Source organism: Podarcis bocagei (assembly GCF_964188305.1).
Source record: "Podarcis bocagei genome assembly, chromosome: 6".
In the NCBI taxonomy this organism is placed as follows: Eukaryota; Metazoa; Chordata; class Lepidosauria; order Squamata; family Lacertidae; genus Podarcis; species Podarcis bocagei.
In genome coordinates, this window is record NC_138130.1 from 37,105,284 (window position 1) to 37,123,313 (window position 18,030).

The 18,030-nt window shown below is 44.9% G+C and overlaps 1 protein-coding gene across 6 annotated transcripts in view; it reads right to left on the bottom strand.

Moving 5' to 3' along the window:
* NLGN4X (neuroligin 4 X-linked) overlaps positions 1–18,030 on the bottom strand; it is a 165,292-nt gene that overhangs the window by 14,548 nt on the left and 132,714 nt on the right. For all 6 annotated transcript variants that reach the window (XM_081197013.1, XM_081197015.1, XM_081197010.1 and 3 more), the window contains 2 exons: positions 11,207–11,392; positions 2,433–3,222 (listed from right to left, as the gene is read on the bottom strand). In XM_081197013.1, the coding sequence (XP_081053139.1) occupies positions 2,433–3,222; positions 11,207–11,392 (976 nt within the window). The remainder of the gene's footprint in view (positions 1–2,432; positions 3,223–11,206; positions 11,393–18,030) is intronic.

Below are 18,030 nucleotides of genomic sequence, written 5' to 3' on the forward strand. Positions count from 1 at the left end.
CAATGCATCATTTTTCACACCAGGTAGTGAGAGAATGCAATGGAGAGAAAGAACTGTTTCCAACAGACAAAAAAAAAGGTTGTTTTTTAAAAGGAAACTAAACAATCATTACTTATGAAGCAAAGGTGGATTATCTAGGAGGCTTTGCACAGTACAGAGTTTGTACTGGGGGCACTAGTGCAGTGCCTGAGGGAAGCAATGTGTCCAGCATTCCTATGGTGCCTGTGAAATGTCTCAGCAAATATCCTGCAAAAAGTCACAATGTATGAGAGCTTGTTTGCCCCTTCTGCTCTGTTCATGGCTTGGCCTCTCCTCTGTCACAAGAGACTAGGGCCCTGTGGGACTTGACATCTTTCCGCAGGGCCTGCAAGACAGAGCTGTTCCACCAGGCCTTTGGCAGAGGCACAGGCTGACCCCCTCCTATCGTAATCCTCATAGAACTCTAGCCCAATGGTTGCCATTAATTTGATTCTGAATTGGTTTTAGAATGAATTGATTTTAGAATGTATTTCTATTAATTAATTGTGATTTTATGCAAATTGCATTACTTTTACTGTTGTTAGCCACTCTGAACCCGGCTTCGGCTGGGAAGGGAGGGATATAAATAAATTATTATTATTATTATTATTATTATTATTATTATTATTATTATTATTATTACACTGAACACACCCTCTTAAACATGCCCACATTTCATTGCATGCCAGGACTGGACACCTACCCTCCTTTCTGAATAGAGAAGAGGTGCAAAGAGGTTTTCTTCATGAGTGATGTGGTGTTGGCTAATGTGGGTGACTTTTCTCTCTTGGTTGAGGGGAGAGGCATTCCCACACCATTTTGGTTTTCTGTCTTTTTCTGTTCTGTTAGATGTAACAGCTACTTTGTGCTACTTTGTGCTATGACACACATCCCCACAAAAAGCTGTTTTGTGCTATGCCGTGCTCCACAGCAGATATTTTGTGTTATGCCACATCCCCACAACGCTTTCTGAAAATTCCAAATATGCCCATTGGCTCAAAAGAGAAGGGCATATCTACACTACACACACACACACACTTGTGCTTTGTTTACTCACAACAGAATTACTGAGAATCCACTTTAAAACTTTACCATTTCCCTGCCAAAGAGCTATGGTTTACCTATAGCTTCCTTAAAAGGAATGATGATTAAAGCTATTTTAGAGTCCTTTATATCAGCAAGTGCCTCTGTATGGTGAGTGACTCTGTCTTTCTGAATCTCATTTATAATTCTGCACAGTAAATAAAGAAGACTTTTCCCCCCTCACAAGACAGGGAGACAGTGGCAGGTCTGGAGTTGAAACATGTCATGGCTAGGAATTTGCCAGGGCACTGAAAGGCCAGCCATGGCATTCCTTTATTTTTTAAAAAACTAGAAGCTGACACTAAGAAGAAAAGTGCTGAGTCAAGTGACTAAAAACGCTGTCATTCTCATTACCTAAGTGCCCTTGGGACTAGTTTACAGAGTGTACTACACTGGGTCACAGAGTCATTTGGGGGGAATTGATTGTGGTGGCTGCACTTGCCTGGTCTGGTCCTTCTCTCTCAGTACTTGACAGAAGGACTACCAGGCTACCAGAGGTGGGCTACTGATCCTTTCCACGCTGCAGCTGATCCCTGGTAAGGTGGCTTTGGGAGTGAACATGGAGTGCATAGCTTGCTCAGGGTCCCTTCAAACCTGGCACTGGGCATGTTCTCACTACTGGCAAAAACCATCTGCACAGCACAATAAAAATGTACAAGAATGCTATACCAGAGAGAGTTTTCAGGATCAGAGAAGGATGTCTGTATGGCTAGGGTGGCTGTGTGTCCTACTTTGCAGAGGGCTGTCCTCTATTTGCAGGTGTCCTCTATGTGAGGGGCTGTCCAAATCCAAATCCGCTTTGATTATAATGTAGGGGCCTTGAAGTTGCATATCAACAGATAGCACCCAGACAGTACAGACTGAACAAACACACAGGTCAGCCACACTTTGGTGAGATGTACTATATTTCTATTTAAATTATAGGAATTAGTTATTATTATTTATTAAATTTATATAACACCATCATTTGAAGATCACAGGACATTTTACAGTATAATAGTTGTAAATTTGCACTTTCCCATATAAAATCAGAATACCCTAATTAGTGTATACGCAAATGTTTGTTTTTTGGACTCTTCTTTTTTGCACTGCCTAAAAGACCATCCCACTGTCTCCCTGTGCTTTTGTGATTGTACAGGCAACACCTCCAAAGCCCTTTAATTTAGCCTTGCCTGCCAGCATTCTGAAAATATTGCTTTAATTCTCTTGCAAAGAAGCACTCTGTGAAACAGTGGCTGCCAAAAGCTGCAGCACTTAATTGGACCCAATACTCATGGCTAGAATTTGGGAAAGACAGCACAGGGGAAAAGCCAGGAAGTGTCAAAACCTACCCGGTTTTGGCGAAGTTTGTCCAGTACGTCATAACTACCGCACTGAGCATGACATCGTTCTTTGAAAAGTTGCAGTTGAACAGTTCCGTAGGGCCAATCATAGGAATACCAAAGACATAAGGGACTTCATCGCCGTGTGCTGAGTCAGCCCAGCTGGGTTTCATTTCGCTCTGGCAGTGGTGATAAAATGCATAGAAGTACGTTGGGGAGCCATATTGGGCATGCAGGTCAGCTGTGGCGACAGCTGGAGCAACCCACTGGTGGTCAGTAAACAAAGCCACCAGGGTCTTTCTTCGCGTTTCGGGATTCTCCTTATCTGCCCAGTCTGTGTACATGAACTTAATGGTCTCTCGTAGCGTGTCTTTCCCTTCTGGATAGCCATACAGATTGTCCACAAAATTGGATACGGAGAAATCAAAATCATTTGGAGAAACGCCCTCTTCATTATCTACAATTCCATCTACAAATTTCAAGCCTTCCCCTTGGTTTACGCCTAGCATTATGTCATAGTTGAGAAATTCTCCCTGCTCCATCAGGATCTGAGGATCATCTGGAATTACATCCCCATCAATCACAGGCCCAAAGGCAATGTGGTATGTAGCTGGTGTGATAGTTTGCTGAATGAGTTCTTTGTAGTTCTTATTCCGAAAGCATTCAACTAAGTCTGTAGTGTCCAGCGTGTTGCAGCCTACTTTTTCTGCCAAAATTGCAGTGTACTTGGCAGGCTGGTAGTTCACTGCCCAGCTGGACAGGGCTGTTCCACTTTGTATGATTGCCTTTTGGAACAGACCTGCAGGTGCAGAAGTTAAAAATTAAAATACATGAACAAGCAGCATTGACCACCAAGCAAAAGAACCTTTTGTGCATCACTTACAGGAAGTACATTCTAGTGAAGAGCAAGTTTCATTCCATTTCCATTCCATGAAGAAGAAAAAAACCACAAGAAATTATTGCTCTTAATTTAGCTCTTCCCCCTCTGTCACCAATCTATGGCTAGCTAAATTATTCCTAGTACTTAATATTCATACATATTCATACAATGAATCCAGTGCAAATGTCTAGGGATGAATAATAATAATAATAATAATAATAATAATTTATTATTTATACCCCGCCCATCTGGCTGGGCCTCCCCAGCCACTCTGGGCGGCTTCCATAAAAACCAAAAATACAGTAAAATGTCACACGTTAAAAACTTCCCTGAACAGGGCTGCCTTAAGATGTCTCCTGAATGTCAGATAGTTGTTTATCGCTTTGACATCTGCTGGAAGGGTGTTCCACAGGGCGGGCGCCACTACCGAGAAGGCCCTCTGTCTGGTTCCCTGTAGCCTCACTTCTCGCAATGAGGGAACCGCCAGAAGGCCCTCGGCGCTGGACCTCAGCGTCCGGGCAGACTGATGGGGGTGGAGACGCTCCTTCAGGTATACTGGACCGAGGCCGTTTAGGGCTTTAAAGGTCAGCACCAACACTTTGAATTGTGCTCGGAAACGTACTGGGAGCCAATGCAGGTCTTTCAAGACCGGTGTTATATGGTCTCGGCGGCCGCTCCCAGTCACCAGTCTAGCTGCCGCATTCTGGATTAGTTGTAGTTTCCGCGTCACCTTCAAAGGTAGCCCCACGTAGAGCGCATTGCAGTAGTCCAAGCGGGAGATAACCAGAGCATGCACCACTCTGGCGAGACAGTCCGCAGGCAGATAGGGTCTCAGCCTACGTACCAGATGGAGCTGGTAAACAGCTGCCCTGGACACAGATTTGACCTGTGCCTCCATGGACAGCCGTGAGTCCAAAATGACTCCCAGGCTGCGCACCTGGTCCTTCAGGGGCACAGTTACCCCATTCAGGACCAGGGAATCCTCCACACCTGCCCGCCTCCTGTCCCCCAAAAACAGTACTTCTGTCTTGTCAGGATTCAACCTCAATCTGTTAGCCGCCATCCATCCTCCAACCGCCTCCAGACACTCCCACAGGACCTTCACCGCCTTCACTGGTTCTGATTTAAAAGAGAGGTAGAGCTGGGTGTCATCCGCATACTGATGAACACCCAGCCCAAACCTCCTGATGATCTCTCCCAGCGGCTTCATATAGATGTTAAAAAGCATGGGGGAGAGGACAGAACCCTGAGGCACCCCACAAGTGAGGGCCCAAGGGTCTGAACACTCATCCCCCACCACCACTTTCTGAACACGGCCCAGGAGGAAGGAGCGGAACCACTGTATAACAGTGCCCCCAGCTCCCAGCCCCTCAAGACGGTCCAGAAGGATGCTATGGTCGATGGTATCAAACGCCGCTGAGAGATCCAGCAGAACTAGGAAACAGCTCTCACCTTTGTCCCTAGCCCGCCGGAGATCATCAACCAGTGCGACCAAGGCAGTTTCAGTCCCATGATGAGGCCTGAATCCCGACTGGAAGGGATCCAAATGGTCCGCTTCTTCCAGGCGTGCCTGGAGTTGTTCAGCAACCACTCGCTCAATCACCTTGCCCAGGAATGGAAGATTTGAGACTGGGCGATAGTTGGCCATCGTGGCCGCATCTAAAGATGGTTTTTTAAGAAGCGGTTTAATAACCGCCTCTTTCAGCGGGTCTGGGAAGGCTCCCTCACGGAGGGAAGCATTCACCACCCCACGAAGCCCATCGCCCAGTCCTTCCCGGCTAGCTTTTATAAGCCAGGATGGGCAAGGATCCAGGAGACAGGTGGTTGGTTTCACTCGTCCAAGCAGCCTGTCCACATCCTCGGAGGTAACAGATTGAAATTGATCCCACTCAACTTGACTAGACAGAACTCTAGCACTCTCCCGCCCCGGCCCTGCTCCCACGGTGGAGTCTACTTCTTCCCGAATCTGGGCGATTTTATCTGCAAAAAACTTTGCAAAATCATTGCAGGAGAACATGTGGCCCGTACTGGGCCCCGATGTTGCAGGTGGTTCCGCTAAATTGTGAACCACCTGAAAAAGTCTCCTGCTGCTGTTTTCTGCAGATGCAATAGAGGCGGTGAAGAAATTCTTCTTCGCCGTCGCTATCGCCACTTGGTAGGCTCGACGTTGAGCTCTAACCTGTGTCCGGTCAGATTCGGAATGAGTTATCCGCCACCGGCGCTCTAGCCGTCTCAACGATTGTTTCATTGCCCTCAGATCCGTGGAAAACCACGGGGCTGTCCGGGCTCCATGCAATCGGAGAGGGCGCTTCGGAGCCAAACAGTCAATAGCCCTGGTTAACTCCACATTCCAGCGGGCCACCAGGGAATCGGCTGAAAGGCCATCAACATGGGATAAAGCATCCCCTACCACTCTCTGGAAACCATTTGGATCCATTAAGTGGCGGGGGCGGACCATCCGAATTGGTCCCACCTCCCTGCAGAGGGGATGGGTCGCAGAGAAGTCCAGTTGCACCAGGAAGTGATCTGACCATGGCACTTCTTTCATTTCGCTTTTACTTAGTGTCAGATCACCAACATCCATAGAGGTAAACACCAGGTCCAAGGCATGTCCACGGCTATGGGTTGGGCCAGACTTATTCAGGGACAGCCCCATGGAGGCCATGCTTTCCACGAAGTCCCGAGCGGCCCCTTGTAAGGTCGTGTCGGCATGGATGTTAAAATCCCCTAGGACGACCAGGCTAGGTGTCTCCAGGAGAACATCCGCCACGACCTGGAGCAGCTCGGGCAGGGAATCCTTGGTGCAGCGGGGAGGTCGGTACACCAAAAGGAATCCTGTACTGCCCCTATTGCCCAACTTCCAGAACATGCACTCAGAAAACTGGGTCTTCCCAATAGGACGCCTGGTGCAAACTAATGACTTCCTAAAAATCACTGCAACCCCCCCTCCCCGCCCACGTGACCTGGGTTGCTGTGCGTAAGAGAAACCTGGTGGACAAGCAGCGGCAAGGACAGGCCCATCTGCTTCATCCAACCAAGTCTCTGTTACACATGCCAGGTCAAATCCTCCATCCATGATCAAGTCATGGATGGCAGTGGTCTTACGAATCATTGACCTGGCATTGCACAGCAGCACCTTCAGGTCACGTGGGTATCCCTTGCTGATTCTAGTATCCATCCGGACAGGACCAGACCCGGAGGCAGGGATAGTCCTCAGACAACGACTAAACCTGCCTCCTCTGTAATGACATGGTCTGGTCTTAGCGTAACTCCTCCTCCTACCCGTGATCACTGAGATCGGTTGTCCCAGTGCATCCCCCCCTGTGGAACATGCCCCAGCCATTTTGTGGGCTGGGGCCCACTCCCCGGCAGCCCTGAACCCTCCCCCTAAAAACAAAATAACAACTTAAACAAACAAACAAAACCAATAAAACAATACAAACAAAAAAATGTAAAAATTACAAAAACATCAAAATAAAAAAAATAATAATTCCCCAAGCCCAACCAAACATCCATCCCACCCCCACCCCCCACATACAAGAAATCCAAAGAAAATTTTTAAAAAACATTTTAAAAACACTCTGTGCCTCTCCGGCAGTAACAACTGTCCTAGTGAGGCCTGTCAGGCCCCGCCCCGGGCCAGGTGGTAAGTGGCAGGGAGGAGCAGGGCCCTCAGGCACTCACTCAGGGGACTCCTCCTGGGCAGCAGGCAGCAAGCAGCACACAGTCCTTGTGAGGCTTCAGGCCCCGCCCCAGGCCAGATGGTAAGTGGCAAAAGCAGGGCCCACAAGCACTCACTCAGGGGAGTCTTCCTGGGCAGCAGGCAGCAAGCAGCATGCAGTCCTTGTGAGGCTTCAGGCCCCGCCCCAAGCCAGATGGTAAGTGGCAGGGAGGAGCAGGGCCCTCAGGCACTCACTCAGGGGAGTCCTCCTGGGCAGCAGGCAGCAAGCAGCACGCAGTCCTTGTGAGGCCCCAGGCCCCGCCCCAAGCCAGATGGTAGGTGGCAAAAGCAGGGCCCACAAGCACTCACTCAGGGAGTCTTCCTGGGCAGCAGGCCGCAAGCAGCACGCAGTCCTTATGAGGCTTCAGGCCCCGCCCCAAGCCAGATGGTAAGTGGCAAAAGCAGGGCCCACAAGCACTCACTCAGGGGAGTCTTCCTGGGCAGCAGGCCGCAAGCAGCACGCAGTCCTTGTGAGGCCCCAGGCCCCGCCCCAAGCCAGATGGTAAGTGGCAAGAGCAGGGCCCACAAGCACTCACTCAGGGGAGTCTTCCTGGGCAGCAGGCAGCAAGCAGCACACAGTCCTTGTGAGGCCCCAGGCCCCGCCCCAAGCCAGATGGTAAGTGGCAAAAGCAGGGCCCACAAGCACTCACTCAGGGAGTCTTCCTGGGCAGCAGGCCGCAAGCAGCACGCAGTCCTTGTGAGGCCCCAGGCCCCGCCCCAAGCCAGATGGTAAGTGGCAAAAGCAGGGCCCACAAGCACTCACTCAGGGAGTCTTCCTGGGCAGCAGGCAGCAAGCAGCACACAGTCCTTGTGAGGCCCCAGGCCCCGCCCCAAGCCAGATGGTAAGTGGCAAAAGCAGGGCCCACAAGCACTCACTCAGGGAGTCTTCCTGGGCAGCAGGCCGCAAGCAGCACGCAGTCCTTGTGAGGCCCCAGGCCCCGCCCCAAGCCAGATGGTAAGTGGCCAAAGCAGGGCCCACAAGCACTCACTCAGGGAGTGCTTCACAAATGCTTCACAAATATCCATAAATATTCAATACATTGTAGTAAACATACACATATTTTCATATGGATGAGAGCCACAATCTGGAGAATAGCCTGCATCATATCTATGTAACCAAACATTGCGTCCTTACAGTTTGCCCCTTTCACTGTACACGTCTCTCAATGCATACCGAAGCAAAAAGAACATACCAAAATGCAAATTAAAATTTAAGCTAGTTTGGTGGCTGTGTGTGATTATTGTTTTGTTTTTTTATTTCAAAAAACCGTCTCTCTTACAGGAATGTCAAAAAATAGTTCTGTGATTAGGAGGAGGAGGAGGAGAACAGCATCAGCTGGGGGTATTTCTAATATAGTGACTTGCTACTATAATATCAAATGTAGAAAGCCTAAATTAATAATTTAAAATAGTGGGTAATGAATACCATTTCTTCTGTGTATTGTCTAAAATTATATCAATAGATATAACATCAGAGTTGTCATTAAGATGATTCCTAGCCATTGACAATTTCAACTTGTTCCTAAGTGACTTGGTCATAGCCTCCATCTGTTGCATATTTTCCAGCAAAAGCCCAGGCCTTTGGGGGAAGGGGCAACAAATCCACTGGCCATGCTCAGCTCGGCTATCTTCAGTGATGCTGAACTCCTTTTCCAATCCTACTTGAAGACCAGTTGTTCCGGCTTTGCCTTTTTCAGTCCTACTCTTGCATTTTAGATTCTCCCAACTCTGGCTGTCAAATGACTTATTTGGGGCTGCTAAGAAAATCTCTTCTGGCCCTGCAAAGCACCTGAGGTAAAACCTGCTAGAACTGCTAGGGTGTGGGTGTCTACCCTCTGCAGAGTGTCCTTAGGGCAAGGTGTCCTTCTGCAGGGGCAGGATTTCACCCCACCCCACCACCCCACCCCTAATTGCAGGTACAGTCTGTTTGCAGTCCTGATTCCAATTTAACAGGGACACATACATCCATTGGATGAAACAGAGGCATATGGAGCATAGCTGTCAACTTTTCCTTTTTCTTGCGAGGAATCCTATTCGGAATAAGGGAATTTCCCTTTAAAAAAGGGAAACGTTGACAGCTATGATAAGGAGCCACATCCATGAAAACCTCTGTTGAAGTTGAATCCTCCCCACAGACAACTTCCTTCTCCCAAGAATCTTTTGGCAAGAGGTGGACTTTCCCCATCTAATGGTTCTATGTGGGATCAAGTCTCCCTGCTCCCTTGGTGTCATGACCCTGGATTCCAGCAATTTCAGAGAATGGGGGACTTCTGGTGTCAGCAAAGGAAGGACCCTCTCTGCGCATCACCCCTGAAGCTTGGGGGCACCCAAGGCTCTGGTGTCAGAGACAGAGACAGAATGAAATGGCTGAAACCCCTGAGTCAGGTCTAGAGACTGCAGCCCATGAGCACAGTTCCAGTAAGGTGCCACCATACTTGCCTCCACAGAGGCAATGCACTGACACAGGCAGCATGCTTGCTACAAATTCCCAGAGAGATGATAGACTGCTGGGTTCCAGGCAAGAGGCCTGATCCTTTAAGGCATTCCACTTGTCAATGAGGAAGCAAGGTTGTGGATGTCAAGGCATGCAAGATTTCAACCTGGTCCCAGCAGTTGTTAACTATGATCACTCATGCCTACTCTGTCCTGTTGGCTCCTTCTTGGGACTAGAACAGGTCATTTTGTTGGGTTTGTGTAGATTGGAGAGGGCACAGTGGCTATGTGAGGCTCTCATTCTGTATGTGGCGCATGGTGCCAATAGAAGGAAGCCAGGAGTCCTGCTGCCGCCTCTCTTTGAGAGGTCATATCTGTCTGGGCCCGAACCTTTGCCTATGTGAGCTTTGCTGGCATCTCTATGTATCAGTTACTTCCCTGAACTGAATGGCGCCCAAGGACTTTACAGGAATGACAGCCGCCAGCAATCATTTCCATTTTCTGTGAATGACTTGCACAAATAAGTGCTTCACCAGCAGAAAGGTCAGAGGAAAATCATACGTTTTCTTCTGTCTCACAGAAGCTATACATCATGTAATTTGAAGAAGAAGAAATGTGAGGCTAAAATCAATGTAATAGGTATGAATTCCAAGAGTTTAATTCTGAAAACGTAATCCTCATTTTTTTGAATGGACATCTCTTCATTTAAACACTGGCCAGATCAATAACTTAAAATGTATCTGCATTCTCCACCCCTAAAAGATTGGGAATTTGGGGTCACATTCAATGGCCCAGTGTGCCTTTTTTTTCTTTTCTTTTTTTGCTATGCTCCAGTGATGTGAAGCAACTCGAAGCTGACCTAAAGCTGCTCTGCTTCGCTTGAGCATAGCCTAGCAGCTGGATAAAAAAAATGTCTTTCCCAGGTGAATTTCAGGTGAGAAAACTATATGCTCTAAAAAAAACAAAAACAAAACCATAATACAGGCATGACGCCTTGTTTTGGGAATGCTCCAAAAAATAATAATATCAGAATGTGATCAATCTTTTTTAAAACAACAACTACCCATCAAATTGTAACATAATTAGCAATAAATTCTGTTTGACTGTGATCCGCAAAGTATGTACTGAATTCTCAAATAAGGGGGAAAGCTAGCTAGTTACATAGCAAGCTAGATCTTTATCAGTGAGGGGATGTGGATACAGTTGGCATTAATAATAATAATAATAATAATAATAATAATAATAATAATAATAAACCTTTATTGTCACTACACCACCTGTGTGCAGCGAAATTAAATAAGCCCTGCCCCCCCCCCATACATTCAGTCTTGTTCGCGCTCTGTGTGCTTGTTGGAAGTCAATTATACCACTATTTTTTTCCATTCAGCAGCCCACCCCCCATTTTATCCAAACATAACAAAAATAATACATGCTTTAACAGTGCCACCCCCTTAAAAAGCACCCCTATTATATTTTTACATAAAAACTGATCTAGCAGGGTAACTTTTTACATGACAAAATACTATTTATGCTTCTGGAAGTATGCTTGTATTTTCTGCAAAATGTTTGCTCTCCCTGATCGGCTGCTTGGGTTGCATGCCACATGAAAATAATCTAGTTCTCCCCCCCCCCAAAAAAAAGAAGAAGAATGGAATACTGGGATATTATCTGAGGCTCCAAATGACCTTTGCAACTCACATTAAATTATCCCTTTTAAAATTTCTGGTATTTAGCTAGGTGATTTGTTACCTTCTGAATAGTGAGACAATGTCAACAGACTGACACAGGAGGCTCCGGCCCCAGATCCAAAAATAGTAACTCTTTTTGGGTCTCCTCCAAACGATCCAATATTTTCTTCAATCCATCGTAAAGCTTGGATTTGGTCAAGCAATCCATAATTGCCTTTTGCAGCTTGGTCTCCAGTGCTTAGAAAACCTATAAGGCAAAAAAAGAAAAGAAAGGGGAGGGGGATAATTTTAGCTCACCAGTCACAGAATTTGCTATAGGCCATGCACATATTTCACAACACATATTTCCTTCTTTCTTCCAGTTTTTGAAAGGCCACAGATGTAGTTAAATATATTTAACACAAACTTTGAGAACACAGTGATCCCCTCCCAGTTGCAGAGGATTGCATAGATATGGGAATTATCATCTCTTCTTTTTTCATAACCTCCAATAGTAATAATAAAAAGTAATACAGATTCTTCCCCCCTTTTAGTCTTAGAAATCTGCTAAATCTGATTAAAGGTCAGTAACATTTTAAAATGCCCCATAGAAGCCTGGAAGTCAAGATAATAATGGGATTTCCTGCTGCCCCTGGATTGTACAGGGTGGGGGATGAGGTAATCCAAATTCCTTTTCTCTCAATATAAAAAATGTCTTTCTGCTAGTTTGTGCGTCAGGTGCTGGTGTGGTTGCTCGAGAGCAAACAGGCAAGACTCCGACCTGTATTTTCCAGGCTTTATTATTGGTGCAAGCTATTTACAGTGAAGAGTGTCACAAGTTCATGTCTGGCTCACTCGCTAGCAGAATCTGGGGGTGGGTGGTCCTTATACCTCCTCCAGCATAACAGTCACGTGACCCCCAACCTTCTCCTCCCTTCTCTGCGCCTAAACCTACTGCGCAGCATGGGTGCTGGCAAACGGGTATTTCCCTCCCCTCCGGTTTGCTCAGGCTCGGTGTTGAGGCTCTCCCTAGCATCCCCTGCTCCCACCACTTCCTCTCCATTGGAGGTGGGGCTTCCCTCCTCGCCAGAGGAGGAACTCCTTCGCAAGATTTTGGGCGGTTCCCTATAACACAACTGCCCTTCCACCTCTCGGCTGTGAGCTGATGGCAGTTCCCTGACATTGTCCATTACATTTTCTTAGGTGTATTCATGGTTTTCAGTGCATACTTAACATGTAGTGTGTGAAGGAGGTGAGGCTAGCAAATGTTTGTGAATAGTGAGTGTATCATAAGGTAAAGGTAAAGGGACCCCTGACCATTAGGTCCAGTCGTGGCCAACTCTGGGGTTTCGGTGCTCATCTCGCTTTATTGGCCGAGGGGGCCAGCATACAGTTTCGGGGTCATGTGGCCAGCATGACTAAGCTGCTTCTGGAGAACCAGAGCAGCACACGGAAATGCCGTTTACCTTCCTGCCGGAGTGGTACCTATTTATCTACTTGCACTTTGACATGCTTTTGAACTGCTAGGTGGGCAGGAGCAGGGACCGAGCAATGGGAGCTCACCCCGTTGGGGGGATTTGAACCGCTGACCTTCTGATTGGCAAGTCCTAGGCTCTGTGGTTTAACCCACAGCACCACCCGCGTACCGAGTGTATCATACTTATATGTTAATCCATATGCCAAGACTGGCTGCAGGTCACTGTAGAATATTAAGTAAATGTGGCTGCAAATCCAAGTTTGTTGCCACATAGGTGCAGAAAGACAAATAAATTGTCAATTGACAAAGCAAGCATAATGGCAGTAATGCATGACAGCAATAAGAATTCATATACATAATTATGAAATAATGCACAAAATGCAATATAGTATAACAGATTTTATGAGAAAAGTGAATATTAGCTATTTTGCTGTTGGCATCAAGATAAGTACAAAATGTTATACTGCTTCCCCCCTCTCCTCCATGGCCTCTTTTATCTGGTTATCAGATTTTAGAAACGAAATGTGCCATGTTTGCAGGTGGTCTTGCAACTCAGAATGCCATCAATTACCTGAGTGTGTATGATTTGCTTTGTTCCGCTGAAATCAGCACACCTGAAACATTACATTAGTTCACATTGACTGGAGCAATTCTGCACAGCTCACAATGTCCAAATTTGCCATTTTGAGTCTCCCATCTTCAAGCTTGATTTTAACTGCACAGACCTTATCTCAGCAAATTATTTAAGAATGTTGCACTTGTACAAAGATCCATAGTATATCAAACTCCCACTTGAAGATTTATAAGCACAGAATAGTTCTACATTGAAAGCGGGTTTGCCATTAGCATCTGCAAATGATCAGCAAGGCAAGGGCAGAACACATTGTCTGCCAGTAGCTACTTATAGGGTTTTGGGGGCTAGTGAGAAGGTATTCCTGTTTCTCAGATACTGGAGAGCAAAGCTGCTTGCATTTGGAATCATGATCAAGGACCCCAAAACCATGGGATTTAGTTAAAATCCTAATTTATTTATTTTGTAAGAATCTATGTATGCCAATTATTTTGAAGATTATCTCTTAGTAATCTCATTCTAGTCGTTAACAGCAATATGAATAAAAGAGGCAGACCTCTGTAATGAGATTCAAAGCTTTATTTTATTATAGTTTATTTTATTTTATAAAATGTAGCAGAGAAATCCACTCTCCAGATTCCTACAAGTAGTGCCATTAATCTAATGTCATATGGTATTAACCTAGCAACAATTGTCATCCCTGCTAATCCTGCTGTCACTGTTGGTTGACATTTTGTTTGAGCTGGTCCGTTGCAAAGATTTCCTCCTCTTTAATCAAGCCACCTGAAGCAGGATGCATCAGTCTGAGGAAAGGCTTGGACCAGCCATGTCTGCTGTCATTATTCTATAACACACCATCTACATACTGCCTCCAATGTGTCCTTTGCCCATAGGGTGGCCAATTGCACAGTGCCCCCCAAAAAGAGAAACGCATCGCAAAACAAGAGGACAAAAGAGGATGCAGATTTGCAAGAAAAAATGCATATGCAAATGGTCATATATAGATGTAAATTAGGGGAGGGCTTCTCACTACAGTGGCAAAGAGTATGGTCAGGCGAGCTGTGTGCCTGCTTATTGTGCTGTCTGTGCAGTTTCTGTGGATGGGTAAATTGAAGGTCCCTGCTTTCCCTTCTTATGACACATTATCTTTAAACTGGATTTGGACCAGGCAGCCTTTCAAATAGAGGACAGCTTCAAACAGAAGATTGTCCTCTGTAAGGCCACCCTACTTACCCAACATTCCCACTTCTCAAGCCCAACCAGAAAATAATAAAAGAAAAGAGCTCTCTCCATTTTTTCAGCATTAAATATATTAAAACTGAGGTAAACTAGATCTAAAACAACAACAACAACAATGTATCAAGACTTTATCAGTTGCTTTTCTTAAGTAAGTGTCTGTGTGCAACACATGCAATACTTTCACATACTGAAACACAAAGAAATAGGTGAATTATGGACATTGTCCTGGTAATTAAAACAGACTTAATAAGATTTATCCAGAAGCACAATTTAAATGATGAAAGTGTGAAATATCTGCACATGTATAGTGGGGTTGTCAGGTAGCTTGCAACTTTTGTAGGTGAGTTATAAAGCAGGCAAGCGAGCACTATTTCCCCTCAAAAGCAGCCATTTCTCCTCCCCCCACATTAAATATGTCAAAAATGAGCTGTACCAACAAAAGCTGTTTTTCCAAACTTTCTTGGTAGTAAACTTAAGTGGCTGCACTCAGTACTCAAATGTTTTAATAAACAGAAACACAAAACCTCGATAAGTTGTAGATATTGTCTTGGGAATTAAAATATGGTAGTGAGAAGACTGGCACTGGCCACAAACTTATATGCATTTAAGCCTATTTTTTTTTTATTTGATGGACTTTGACCATGATATTTTCCTTAGGGGAATATATATCTCTATCTCTAAACACATGCAAAGGTGTTGAGATTTCCAATGCAGCGGTACCTCAGGTTAAGAACTTAATTTGTTCTGGAGGTCCGTACTAAACCTGAAACTGTTCTTAACCTGAAGCACCACTTTAGCTAATGGGGCCTCCTGCCGCTGCGCCGCTGGAGCACAATTTCTGTTCTCATCCTGAAGCAAAGTTCTTAACCCGAGGTACTATTTCTGGGTTAGCGGAATCTGTAACCTGAAGCGTCTGTAACCTGAAGCGTTTGTAACCCAAGGTACCACTGTATGTGTGCTATGATGCATAGTCTTTTCTCATCAGAGAATGGATTCACTCTGTTCCATTTCATATGAGCACTTCTCCCTCCCATTGTTGCATACAGCCTTCACATGCTGCAGGTGTGTGCATGCAGAGAAAATGGACAGGAAACAACTGCAAGGATGATATTGAAACCAGGGTTTTGTGAATACATAATGAGAGTCAACCTTCATGTGATAAAGTTTTGCATTTTATTTTTAAATTTATTTTTACAACCCAAACCTATCATTAACAGATCAGATGAATCCAACCTTTATTAATTCAAAAAATGAAAGGTTCTTTGTATAAAGGAGCTTCTCTTTGTTACATGAATCCATTTCAAGTAAGGGAGGAGGTGATACAATCTGGCTGCCAAATCTGTTACAACAATGTATTCTGAGAACCCAGAAACCATGTGAGAGATGGGAACAATGTCTGCACTGGGAGAGATTGACCCAAGATAACTTTAGCATAGTGTTATAATTAGCACTGGGAGCAGGAACACGTTTTGATCCCTGAATTTTTAATCTTGTGATTTTCAGTTCCTATCAAATACACTGAAAGGTGACAGAGATCACCATCAATGACTATCTCATGTTTAAGAAATTAAGGTTTCTCTTTTTCATCTTCCATAGTTCTCTGCTGATCATCATTAACTGCAAGAGCAAGTTTTCTTAATTTAAAAACTAATCATCAAGGCAAAAGCAGTCTCACCTGACATCAAATGAATGAACAAATATTTTTCCTCTTGATGAGAATATGTATCCTTTCATGCTTTGAATACTAGATCATAATATTGGCCAAAAGCCATTTTAGAGTCACGACAAAGATTATCTTTTCAAACTTAAACATACAGAACTGGAAGGCTTCCTACTTGTATTAAGAAATGTGAAGATTTATAAATACTTAGAGACTGCAACATACTATGGGTGATGTTCTTTTTTTAAAAGAAAGCCATTCTGTTAGACAATGTTTTATTTGCTATTTCATATCTTTTAAGCATTCATTAAGAAATAAGTGGGACCTACAACAAAATATCGCAAAGCATGCTCACTTCCTAACAGAAATGCTTTTGTTCAGGGTTCATGTCAAACCCTGAATACAGCCCCTTCTTTTCTAACAGACAACTTTCTGTAGCCACAGAATGTGTTTAATCTTCATTGGTCTGATTTGAGTGTGCCTTTCCCCTTTATGTTTCTGTTTTAAAACATTTGTATTTAAATAATAATTTCTGCAACCTCAGGGTTTTCCCCAGCACTCACCATCTCAGTTTGCTTTTAGAGGGGCTTCTGGCTTTGATCAGCAAACTAAGCTATCAAGTTAATATTTACTGTGGTCTCGAAATAACACAGGGGTTCCATAACTGTACTGCAGGGCTCACCAACTTAGTGTGTGCAAGTCTGCATGCGCCTGCAGAAGCTTTCCCTGGCACTCACAGAGTTCCCTTTCCCCTACTGGAGGAGAAATTCAGTTGCAGCTACAGTAGTATGATAGGTTGTGGTGTGCATTTCTCCGGGTCACAAATGACCCCATGGGCCCCAAGGCGTTAACTAATCCTGCCTACCGTACAGGGCCAGATTTAGGTTTGATGAGGCCCTAAGCTACTGAAGGTAATGTGGCCCTTTATATGTCCAGCTGTCCTTTGTCAACAACAAATTGTTGCTGTTTTTTGTGTTGAATATATGTTATATGATAATTTATGGGCCTAAAGCCATTTGCACATGCAGAATAAAGGCACCCTATATATAGAAATGAGCAAATCAGTGATGTTTTAGGGAGCAGGATAGCAGGTGAGGCCCATTACTTACATCATAGGAGCCTACACAACACAAAGCACTTGCTGTATGTAGGTTTTATTTTATTTGCTTTTTATCTTATATTTTGGAAATGTACATCCAGTTTTTCCCCTTTAAATTCTTCTGGGGAGCCCAAGAGTTTGGGGCCCTAAGCTATAGCTTGTTTAACTTATACATAAATCTAGCACTGCTACTGTACCCTGGAAGACCATATAACAGCTCCCTGCTGCAGTATGACTTGATGAAAGTGACTTCAGGTTCAAAGGCATTACCGTTTTCTGTTGGATGGTCAATACACTGCTTTTTTTCCTGCCTGTGGCAATAGTGGCAGCAGTCCTCTCAGGTGTGCCACTGTCAGTACGATAGGTGGCAGAGTTAAAGGATTTTTTTTTTTTTAAAAAAAGAGAGAGCGAGAGGAAGAAAAAGAATAACATGCTGCAAAAGCAAAGACTAGGCACCCTTGAACCTCTGGGATACCCCTCCCTCTTTGCTCAAAAATATATAAATGGCCCTCCCCAATTTTACTTTATGCTAACAGAATAGTGAATTCGAGGCTTGTACCATTTTTGTTCAGCCCTGTTTTCATCTATGTGTTCTGCACCAGACAGGAAGATGAGCTATGGATGAGGGAATTTGATGTAATTCTCTTGCTATGGATAGTTCGTTACCTGTTTAAAGTTTGAATCAGAATTCTGTAGGGACCTTTTAAATTGGTATATGCAATCTGATGGCTCCAGATAGCTTTCTAATGAGTTTTCTTTACTGTGACTAGTGGTTCTGATGATGTTTGCAGTCAGGTGATGAATCCAAACACAAGTTTGCAGCTGTTCTTTCTTTATTAGTGCAGCCCAGTCGGCACCTC